At 38.6% G+C, this 12,074-nt stretch overlaps 1 protein-coding gene across 2 annotated transcripts; it reads left to right on the forward strand.

Moving 5' to 3' along the window:
* Positions 1-4,670: 4,670 nt before the first annotated feature.
* TRM20 (methyl-coenzyme M reductase II subunit gamma, putative (DUF3741)) lies at positions 4,671-8,779 on the forward strand. Of its 2 annotated transcripts, none has more exons than XM_078972964.1 (4): positions 4,671-4,858; positions 5,914-7,601; positions 7,721-7,862; positions 7,944-8,779. In XM_078972964.1, exons 2-4 carry the CDS (start codon positions 5,922-5,924, stop codon positions 8,627-8,629), a joined length of 2,508 nt encoding a protein of 835 aa, XP_078829090.1. In that variant the 5' UTR covers positions 4,671-4,858; positions 5,914-5,921; the 3' UTR covers positions 8,630-8,779. The 2 variants fall into 2 exon arrangements, with proteins under 2 accessions (XP_078829090.1, XP_078829091.1); XM_078972965.1 differs by lacking the exon at positions 4,671-4,858 and adding an exon at positions 5,301-5,565.
* Positions 8,780-12,074: the final 3,295 nt, after the last annotated feature.

Below are 12,074 nucleotides of genomic sequence, written 5' to 3' on the forward strand. Positions count from 1 at the left end.
GGGGGAGAATTGTAACATCCCGAAATATCAAGAGTAGAGTTGAAGGGCTAAAAGTGTAAATTCGAAGGGCAACTCGGTGAGTCCATGGGTGGACTCGGCGAGTAGAGTCGCGACTCAGGTCGCGTTTTAAGTGGCCAACTCGGCAAGTCCAAAGCTGGACTCGGCGAGTAGGCCATGTGCGAAGAAAACCCTAATTTCGGGGGATGAGCCCTATATAAAGGACATTATACCCTCTCCCAAGCCTCTTTGATCTCCCTTGAAGTCCAGAAACCCTAGATACGTGATTGTTTAAGATTTGAGTGCATTTGAGCCTTGGAGAAGAAAGTTGGAGGAAGATCTTGGAGAGTTAGGAGGCTTGGAGCAGGGGGGCTTTGCTTAGATTCGGATTCCTTGCTGTTGGGGGCTTCATTTTGAGGTAATATCTCGTTCTTGGGTTGTGTTCTTCTAGATTTATCATTTTGGGGTTGTGTGGGAAGCTTAGATTGTGGTATCTTGAGTTTGAAGGATAGATCTGAGGTTGCTACCTCAGATCTGAAGTGGAGGAGGTTTATAGTGCATTAAAGTCCCTGTTAATGAGTGATTAGTGAAGCCATCTTGTCCCAAACCCTAGCCCTAGAGTGTAAATGCCTAGATCTCTTTGGATTCACGTAAAATTTGCCACTTTATGTGATGGATGGGTTGCATAATGGTAGATCTATGTTTTGGATCATCTGCATGGCTTGAAAAGCTTCTGCATAGGTTAAGATATAATGGTACTCGGTGAGTCACAAAGGTGTACTCGGCAAGTTGCTTGAAGATGAACTGGAACTCGGCGAGTTGGAAGAACAACGCGGCGAGTAGGTTGAAGATGGCCTTGGACTCGGCGAGTCTGGTCATAAGGTCCTAATATTCTTCTGGTTGAGTCATGAATCGGCGAGTCAAGGGAGGACTCAGTGAGTTGAGTGCAAAGGGACTCAGAGTTGTGAGACTTGACGAGTCTCGGGATGACTCGTCGAGTTGAGTCGCGGATTGGGGAAGTTCTAAGCATGGGGACTCGACGAGTCATTGGGTTGACTCGGCGAGTAGAGTCAGTTAGGAGGTTGACTTTGACCAAGGGTTGACCAGTTGACTTCCAGGGGTAATTTGGTAATTATTGGTATTTATTGAGTTCAGTCTTTTGGTATTATCAGTGGTGAAGTTCGTGTCGGAGGTTGGAGCAGCGTGATCTATCTTTTCAGTCAGCAGTTGCGAAGTGAGTTATCCTCACTATATCAACAGGGTCTAAGGCACCAAGGCCGACCCTTTATCGAATTGTAATCCGGGTACTTAAGTTATGTTGCTGTTTTACTATGTTTGCATCCTAATAGTTAGGATGGTATTCGTTAGAGACCTGGTTAAGGTCGGTATCCTGGTATATAGGGAGATGCTATGCTAGTGACCGGTTAGGTCGGTATCCTGCTTAGAGTATGTTGTGTTACGTGATCTGCTAGATCGATCTAATTTAATGTGAATTGTTATATGATTGTATGTTTATGTGCACATGGTTGTTTGACTGGGGTTGGGTTGAGGCGGGACCTGCTTTGTGCTGTAGGCCAACATACCCAGGGTGGACCGGTTATTCCGAAGGCCCAGCGAGCGGTCCGGATAGGCTGTAGACTCCACGAGGGCGGACCAGATGTACCGAGGCTCGGAGAGTGGACCAAGCCGACTGAAGGCCCGATGCGGGCGGACCAGTCATACTGTAGACTCAGTGAGTGGACCAGGTGGGTTGAAGACCCGGTGCGGGTGGACCAACCACACTGCAGGCTCGAGGGACATGACTGGACTTGGAGGGTGGACCAGGTGGACTGAAGGCCCGACACGGCGGACCAGTCACACAGTAGACCTGATATGCATGGTTGTTATGTGATTCGATATGATATAGCATGTTATGTGTATGGTATATGTGGTTGGTATTTTGGGGGTATCTCACTAAGCTTTCGGGCTTAAAGTTATGGTTTAATGTTTTTCAAGTTCGTCAGAAGACCGTGGCAAGGCAAAGGCGTGATCGTATCGCTCCTCGTGTTTATGTATTATGATATGGACCTGGGAATACTCTGATAATAAATGTATTGAAGATCTTTTTGTAATAACTTAATGAATTGGGATGTTTTTGAAAAGTTTAAATTTTATTGAAATTTTTGGTCGTTACATATAGGCTCAGCTAAGCATTCGTCATGACTTGGTGGATCACTTTGTTGTGTTGGATAAGCTGCATCAAGAAGAAAAACAACGACCGAAATCGTTCCCCTTGGTGGAAATGACCTGTATTGGAGGCAGAAATAACAACAAGAGGCAATTAGAACAAGTGTACCCATTAGAACGAAAACTCACATTCCAACATCATTCCCTCCATTGGAACAATGAGATAAGCTCAGTTTCTCCCTGCAATAAACCTGAATCTTTATATCTCAGCTTCATTTCCAACATGTATTGCTTGTATTTTTCTTGGAAAAATCATTTCCCTGTAAAAAAATGTGATAAAACTTTTCAAGTGCCTAAATTTTGAATACAAAATGAAGGAAATATACAAACATACATGTAAACATTTGTGACTTTAGTGGGTTTAGGATTAAAAAAAATCAAATACCCTTCTAACAATGGGAGAAGAGCCTGTAACAGAAAACGAAAAATGAACATAAATACTAAAGAATAAGAAACAAGAAAGTATTAAAACAGAAACATAATATATGAATGCACAAAGTAAACTTAGCTTGAGAAAAATGAAATATCAAACTTACAGTGATATAAATGAGATAATCTTTGATGAAGGAGTGAAGGTGAAGCAAAATTTTTTGTTGTCTTGCTCTAAAAACACCATCTGCATGTTGTTGTTGTTGTTTTTTTTTTTTTAATTTTTTTTTTATTATTATTTTTTTTTATTGATTAGATGAAGATGGTTGTTTAGACCAGAGAGAGAAGAAGAAAAAGTCAGCGACCAATAAGTCGTGGGATGGCGGTGGCTAGATTAGGGTTTCATTATTGTTTTGTTGAGCGTGGTTGTGGTTTTGGGAAGAGAAAGAGAGGTAGAGAGGGATGACCGGTGACTTATTCTAGGTTGTAGCAGTGACGTCAGGAGGATGGTGGTATCGAAGGGCTGCTGAAAATTGAGGAGTGTGAGTAGAGCGACAAAAGAGATATGCATTTGACGACTGCTAATTGTGTGTAGAGTAGGCTAGGGTTTACACCCCGTTCCCGAGTTTATCAAAAGAAAAACAAAGAAAAGAAAAGAAAGTCATTAGAGAAAAGAAGAGAAAGGAAAGGAAAACAAAATTTTCTTTTGTGTTCCCGAGTTGAAGGGAAGTGGAAGAAAAATTAATCATTTTCTTTTTTTCTTCAAAATCCTTCCAAATAGGAAGGAAAGATAGGAAGGAAAATGATATTTCTATTTCCCTCCACTTTCTTCCTTTAATGAAACTTGGAAACACCAATTTATTTTATTTTCTTCTCATTTCCATCCATTTTCTTTCCTTTCTCTCGTTAAGTTGAACTCGGGAACTGGGTGTTAGTGTTTTCAACATCAAGAGAAGGGTAAAGATACGATCAGGTAGACGGATGTAAGCTTAATAAGATTGTACGTTATATTGTAATTGTTATACCTTTTAAATTTCAAAAAATATGCAATATGCTTTATATAATAGTAAAGATAAAGATATTTGTTAATTAAAAGTTAAAATAAAGTAAGAATATAAAATTACAATTTATTAATTGTTATAATACGTAAAAAATATAAAGTTAAACAATGTTCCTAAACGTTGCGAAGTTGGTGATGTTTGTTGGCGGTGGTCCCTTGCATATTCATAGGTTACACTTTCAACGGTTCTAAACCCTTTTAAGACAGTTAAAAACATTGAAATTAATTTACGCAAATGGTACTTTAGTTATAGGAAGAAATAACACATTAATCCTTATATCATCATTATTTTGTCAACTTAATGATTGAGTATGTTTGACAAGTATAATTTTATTTTATTTTTTATATTTATTGCAATTTAATATTTAATGAAAATAACTCATATTTTTTGTTGATAAAGTATATGAAATAGGTTATTGATTATTAACTAACTTATAAAATGAATAAGCTAGTATACCAATTACCAAAGACAACATAAATTAATATTTATATTAAGGTTTTGTATGTGAGAAGTTTTGAACTTTAAGTACATTAACTACAGAAAATGACATGATATGTTTATAATATCAAGAAAAGATTAAATGAGAACCGTTGATGTTGAGAAATCAGACATATTTATAATATCATACGCATACTATTAAACTAGCACATCTAATATATATGAAAATCTATATAAATAATGCTAAGCAAATAAATTTAAAATATAAAATATAAATAACATACGATACCGATTGCTTTTGAAAAAAAAATTGTTGCTTAAAATTTAAACAACATTTACCATGTACAAGTGAAGTACGAATTCAAATAAAAATTTGTCTAAAATCAAAGGACCATAAAATAAAATTGTCCATAACGTCTCCTTTTCTTATAGCTACCTACCATGTCTCATTGTCCCCCCGTTGTATTGTCCTGAAATGAAACACAATATTGTTAACTGGGATTTTATGAAAGTAACAGAAATGTAGGAGGGCTTTAATGAAACATAAAAAAAATATATATTTATTTATTTCGGGCTCCTTATTATCGCTATATCTGGCTTTATTCGCAAATTTTCTCTCTCACCGGCGAGTGGGTGTGTGCGTGTAACCGGAAGTGATCAGTGATCTGAATAACGACAGAATCAAAGACGAAATCGGCGAATCTCAGGCTGTTTTATGACCGGAATGTCAGATTACGGCGATCATTTAGCGAGTGCTTCACTATAAGGTATTGATCTCAGGGTCTCGCTACTTTATCTACCTAAAACCGCTCTCTCTCTCTCTCTCTCTCTCTCTCTCTCTCTCTCTTGCGGTTTTTTTAGCAGCGTGAGCTCCTTTTTCGTTTTGTTTTGCTCCTCATTCGAGGTCGCTTTTCGAAGGTATAAAACAGAATCAGATTCTCTTATTATTCTTCTGTAATTGAACAGCTTTTTTCCAAATGATCTTGTGATAAATAATTACATAGCTTTTAAGATGAAGTTAAAGTTGATACATAAAATTAGGGCTTTTGTTTTTCCTTACATTTGTACTGATTAAATAATGATGTCAATTTGAACGGGTGTAGTGATTTTGTTTTGTCTGTTCGATTTTCTCAACTATTATATATTTTCATTTTCGGATTCTTTTGAAAACTCTATTTCAAGTGGCGACTGCTTGATGTGAAGTCTCATGTGAATATGCTGGAATTTCACAATCTGTAATAGTCCTGTCCCTGTTGTTATCCCTCCTTTTCCTTATTTATTATCTCTAGATAATCTTTTGGAAGGGATTCTGTAAATCTCTTGCTTCTCCCACCCCTCACCTACACCCTACTGAATTAAATGATGATATCTCCTATTCATGGTTCAAAAACGAACTACCAAGTAGGTGTTTCTGATTGCGATTCTTGATATCCGGAGCTTGAATCATTTTACCTTCAAAGAACATCAATCAGAGGTGTTGTCTTTTTATTTTATTTTTTTATTCTTAGTAACTGATAGCCTAGTAGATGCTCTTTATTCAACATCATGTTGTTTGCTCTAGATTCACTTTTCTTTTTTCTTGATTTGATCTTTAAGGAATCTATCAGTTTGCCCTATATTGGTGTTTAATATACATTTGAATTTTTCCTACCTACCGAGATTGGTATTCGCCTATTTGCTTGCCTCTTTTTAATTCCTCTTTGTTGGGTTTCAATACATTAAGATGCCTTCCTATGGATATCTCTTCAAAAACCCAATTTTGTGCTGTAAGAGTAAGACAGCAATGATGATTACTACTAACTATGAAATGCACCATTCACAGGTATAAAAATGAGCCGAATTCAGAATGGAAAAAACCGAAATCCTGAGAAACCTATTTCAGGATGCTTGGGAAGAATGGTGAACCTGTTTGATTTGAACACTGGTTTGGGAGGGAGCAGGCTCCTTACAGACAAGCCACATCATGATGGAAGTGGAACACCCATAAAGATGCTAATTGCACAAGAAATGTCCAAAGAAGATGAATGTAAGCAAAGTCCATCTAATTTGGTTGCCAAGCTAATGGGGCTGGATGCCCTCCCACAGCAGCATCAACAACCTGTTTCAGCTTCATGCAGGAGCCATTCAAGGAGCCAATCAGAATCCTTGGACACACAGTCAAAACATGAGATCACAAAGTGCCCTGAACAGGAAGAATACACCAAAGATGTTTTTGAAATATGGCAGCAACATTACAAAGAAAGATGTAGTGAAAAACAGAGTGAGAGTAAGATGGATCTTATCAGGGAAAAGTTCATGGAAGCCAAACGTTTATCCACTGATGAAAAACTTCGCCAGTCCAAACAGTTTCAAGATGCATTGGAAGTTTTAAGTTCCAATAAAGATTTGTTTCTCAAGTTTCTTCAAGAACCCAATTCATTATTCTCTCAGCATCTATACAATCTGCAGTCTGTTCCTCCACCTCCAGACTCTAGACGCATCACAGTTCTTAGACCTTCTAAGTTGGTGGATACTCAAAAGAAAATTGAAAAACAGGACCTGAAACCATGGGATAAAAACAGTTCCGATATCTTCTTTTCTCCTGAATGTTGCAAAACCGATGAAAACCCTATGCAGCCAACGCGTATTGTGATACTAAAACCTCATAACATCAAAGTTGTTGATTCACATTCACATGATGATGATGTATTTGATGGGGATCCAGAACCAGAAGACAGTGAGGTGTTGGAATCAAGAGAAGCTGAAGAAGAGGAGATTGCACTTAGAAGAGACGAGACCCTTCTTTCTTCTGTTTTTTCAAATGGTTATATTGGTGATGATAGTTCGTTTTGTAAATCAGAAATTGATTATGCAGCAGGGAACCTTAGTGATTCAGAAGTTGTGTCACCAACTTCTAGACACTCATGGGACTATATTAATCGGTTTAATAGCCACTATGCCACTTCATCCAGCCGTGCTTCTTATTCACCAGAGTCATCTGTCTGTAGGGAAGCTAAGAAACGTCTTTCTGAAAGATGGGCAATGATGGCATCAAATAAGAATCTTCAGGAACAAAGACAGATACAAAGAAGCTCCAGTACATTGGGTGACATGCTTGCTCTTTCTGATTTGAAGAAATCGGTAAAACCAGAGGAAAATAAACAAGAGATGATTATTATGGGATCTAATGATTTGAACAAGCATGAAGATGATGATAATGATAATAGCCCTAGAAAGCTTTCAAGATCAAAATCTGTTCCAACATCTGGAGTTTCAGGTTCCTTGGAAGGGAAAGGAGATGATAGCTTAAGCAAGGAAAAGCTTGTGAAATCATCATCATCATCATCATCATCATCATCATCATTCAAGGGGAGAGTTTCAAGTTTGTTTTTCTCCAAAAACAAGAAATCCAGCAAAGAGAAGTCAAACCAGTCAAAGGATGAACGCCCAAGAAATGAAGGATCTCAGTGTGTTGAAGATGAATCATGTAGTCAATTATATAGAAGATCACAAAGCATAGTTTTACCTGAGGTATGGCTTCTTTTGTATCTTTTTAACTTAAGTCCTAACTTTTCACAAATTTGCTTATAGTATTTATCTTTATTGTCTGAATGATTGATTGACTGATTAATAAGCTGTTGGTGTTGCAGAAGGCTGGATTTTCTTTTAAAAATCCTGAGTTTGTTAGAAACCACAGCAGTGAGAACCAAGACCAACCAAGCCCTATATCAGTATTGGAACCACAATTTGAAGAAGACGATCACACAGCAAATGCCAAGCTGAATAAACATGGTAATTTTCTTAACTGATTATTAAAGTATAAAAACTGTTGGTTTCTTTTTTATTTATCCACGATTGTTAACATTGATGTAGATTCTATGAAATACAAGTTGATTGACAAATCTCCACCCATTGGGTCCATATCCCGGACCCTATCATGGGATGATACTAGCCTAGGCTCAGCCACACCGTACTCCGGTAAACCCTCATCATCAGCACCACCACTAAACCCACAGGAAGAGGAGCAAGAATGTCTGTTGTATGTGGAGACCTTGTTATCAGTAGCAGGTCTCCATAAGACCCGATCAAACTCACTTTTTGCCAGGTGGCACTCGCCCGAAAGCCCGCTGGACCCATCATTGAGGGACAAGTACATGAACCTAACAGAAAAAGACTCGATTTTGTCGCAAAGCAAACAAAGGCATCATCATCATAGATCCATGACAAAACTCATGTTTGATTGTGTCAACGAGGCGTTGATGGATATTGGTAGTGGGGGTGGGGCTCACATGGCGATGATGATGACGTCAGCATTGGTGGGGGACCGAGTGTGGGCCCAGATGAAGGAATGGTTGTTTTCCGGGGAGGAGAGGTGGGAGGATAGTGATGGTGATGGCGGGAGTGTGGTGGAGGAGGTGGTGAGGAAGGAGGTGGTGGGGAGGGGGTGGGTGGAGGGGTTGAGATTGGAAATTGATGATACAAGAAAGGATATAGAAGGGAAGTTGCTTGAGGAGCTGGTGGAAGAGTCTGTGTTGGAGTTGACTGGTAGAGTTTTTTAATTTTTATTATTATTTTGGGCCTAAATTATAACACAATTATTTGTGTACCATTAAAACATTATTATAATGTCTTGCTAGTTTCCAAAAAAAAAATGCTACTTGTTTTGCTGTCATTTATTAAGTATACCACATGATTGGTTTTCTTGTTCATATCCCCAACCTAAACTTTCAACATCTTTTTATACATTTGTTTCTGATATCTGTGTGTCATTTGAGGGACAACTTTGTAAGACCTAAACAATAACTTAGATGATGATCTGTTTATTTGAATGATATATAAAAAATACAAAATTGCACAAATGGTCCTTATTGTTTAAAATTTTTCCTTAAAACCATTATGAAACCTTTTTTTTGCATCAATGATCCTTTTCTGTAGAAGTTTTCACGACAATGATCCTTGTGTGAGATGACTGCTGAAATAGACGTTAAGTTGCCCCATGTGCCTTGCACATGAAGTCATTTTGGACATTTCGCATAAGGATTTCTCGAAATAATAAAGTGGGTGAGAGGTTGAGTTTCATACGAAGTTAATTATTATCTTTCTCGTCCCAAGAAACCCTGTTTGTAAGCCTCCTAAGTGACTGATTAACCCATCTTCTTTATACCATTGACTCGATTCATAGTGCAAACTCATCCACTGCAAGCATCTTAGGGTTAAACTCCAATGATGCTCACTCTGTGGACCATATGTCCACGTTCTACGTGACCATCTGACATACATAAAGAGTATGATAGAAATAACCTTGTAACGTCCGTGATACTTTTGGCTCTATATATGCAACATTAGTTTCTTTAACCTTCATTAGGTCTTGTATCAAGCTTTTGCACATTTAAAATACACAACGATGGTGGGTTCATGTAAAGTCCCAAAAATCATAGTAAAATTTTTAATTTTCAAAGATATTTCCATAAAAATCATAAGTTATCTAATTCATAGTTTTAAAACATAACCATAAAATCAGAGTATCAAATAACATTTCTCAAACATAAATCTATGGGATGATATATACGATCACATCTTCGCCTTCCTCCAATCCTATAAAGTACCTGAAACATTTAAATCCACAAGTGTAAGTTAAAGTTTGTGAGTTCCACCAAAATACTGTACACAAAAACACTTATACAATGCATGCACACATGAGCCTACAGTCACACTAGACCGACTTGCAAAGCCAACATTACACCTGCACCTCTCTCCTTGGATCTATAGTCTAACTGAACTGTAACATCCCCAAAAACAAATTTTCAAAATTTCAAATCAACCATTTAATATCGTTGTTTACGAAAGCATTATTTCAAAATCAGAGTTTTCCCAAGACCCAAAGCCATAAAAACAGGAAGTTGTGCATGATCACACCTTTGCTTTCCCACGATTCTCTGAAGTACCTAAAACCATAAACTAAAATGTAAGTCGAAGCTTAGTGAGTTCCCACAAAGTACCACCACATAAACATATAATCAAACAGATATCGAGTCCATAACCTCCTGGTTGGATTACCCCTGGCCTATAATCTAGATCTCTAAGCTTCACTCCAAGCAATGAATCTTCAATAACCTTCTATCTCTTCAAAATGCACAAGAAAACACTAAGATTCTTCGCAAGAGCTCAAGAACACTAAAATGGCGGCTAAGGGTCGAGATTAGGGTTTAGGAGGTATGGAGGTTGATAAGAGGCAAGGCTCAAGGAACATAATGAGATTATATAGGGATAAATTGTTACGTTTTTAGCCATGGTTTGGATGGATGTTGGGATTAGGACGTCCCAAAGGCTTATTCTTTCAGATCTAAGGTCTTCATGGACTCCTTTGGCATAAAGGTGCCAACTTTATGGAGTTTAGGGGTCTCATGCTTTCATTAAGTCCTTTATTAAGTCCTTGTTGAGCTTTAGAGCTTCTTTTGGTCATGTATGGACATAAAGTTAGCAACTTTACGTGGTATTTCAGCTTAAAGAGGTCAGATATGCATCTTGGAGCAAATTCTTAATGCGTTAGGAGCTTAATCTTGAAGTTGGCTAAAGTGGAAGAGTACGATGGGTGTACACCCCTGTACGCGCAACATACAAGCCTTCGTGCTGGTACGTTTAGCGTACCATTAAAGTACTCCCAATATACTCAGTCTAATGGCATTTCGTTGTTGGGCTTTGGGTTTGGGTTTCATTTTGGGCTTCGTTTTGGGCTTTAAAGGTTAGGGCTTAGTTGGGCCATCTGATTTTGGAAGTTTTTGGACTAAGGAACATTTTTGGGCCTTGGGCTAATGTAACACCCGATCTTAGGTATGAAATTAAATTCAATTCAAACTTCATATTTTACTCTTGGACTCGGCGAGTTGGGGGCTCAACTCGTCGAGTAGGATGGACTCCGGGTCGGGGGATTAAGTGACCTACTCGAAGATTCGGAAGACTGACTCGACGAGTAGGAGTTGTCTGAGTGAAACCCTAAATTGGAGGGTTTGCACCCTATTTAAACATCTTGTAAGGCTTCCACCCCAGCCTCCATCACCTCTAGAGCATTACACTCGAAACCCTAATCCTCCATAAGTGAACTTGAGCTTTCTTGGTTGTTTTGAGTGTTATTTGGTGTATCTTGAAGCTAGTGGAAGAAGTGGAAGATAAAAGACTCAAGGGAGAAGGAGTAGATCCAGGAGCTACACCCCTTTTGCCATCTTTTTTGGTAATCAAGCTTACAACTTGGTCTTCTTTCTCTTAGATCTATTTGTCCCCATATTAAGAGGGTTTTGGCTCAAAAACCTTGGTCCTTGATGTTGGGATGTCCCAAATAGTTCTTATCTCAGATCTAGGTTCTAGGAAGGAGTACATGGCATAAAGATGCAAGCTTTATGGCCATGATAGCCCCATGCATCTTGTAGACCTCAATTTTGGGTCTTTTAAGCTTAAAGTATCATGCATGGACTTTAGCCTATTCCTGATATTTTTTTGTTCGTATTCCAGAGAGAGACTATGGTGATTACTCGAGGTTTAGGCTCCAGCAACCTTGAGAGGGCGTGTACCAGTGACGAGGAGATCCACATGATTATTACGGATGAGGTGGCAGCATCTATCAGAAAGCTCATTCTGGATATGTTTGGGTCTATTAAGACCACGTTCATCGAGACTTTTGAAGAGCGTTATGCTGCCATCGCTGAGGTTGCAGCTGCCGCAGCCACCGCAACTCTTGCATCTGCAAGGCCACAGTGGATGATTCAATGATGTTTCGAGAGTTCGGCAACACGAAGCCACTAAAGTTTGATGGGACCCAGGTTCTGATTGCTATGTTGAGATGGATCTATGACGTCGAGGGATGCTTTTATACTTGTTCACACCTTGAGAACATGAAGGTTCGATTTATGCTGAACCAGCTTCGCTAGGGAGCGAAGGAGTGGTGGAAGTTTGTGATGACTGATTACGCTCCTGCAGATCATGCTGCAGTGACTTGGGAGCGATTCAACC

The sequence above is a fragment of the Lactuca saligna genome, chromosome 9 (genome assembly GCF_052625555.1).
Source record: "Lactuca saligna cultivar CGN05327 chromosome 9, ASM5262555v1, whole genome shotgun sequence".
In the NCBI taxonomy this organism is placed as follows: Eukaryota; Viridiplantae; Streptophyta; class Magnoliopsida; order Asterales; family Asteraceae; genus Lactuca; species Lactuca saligna.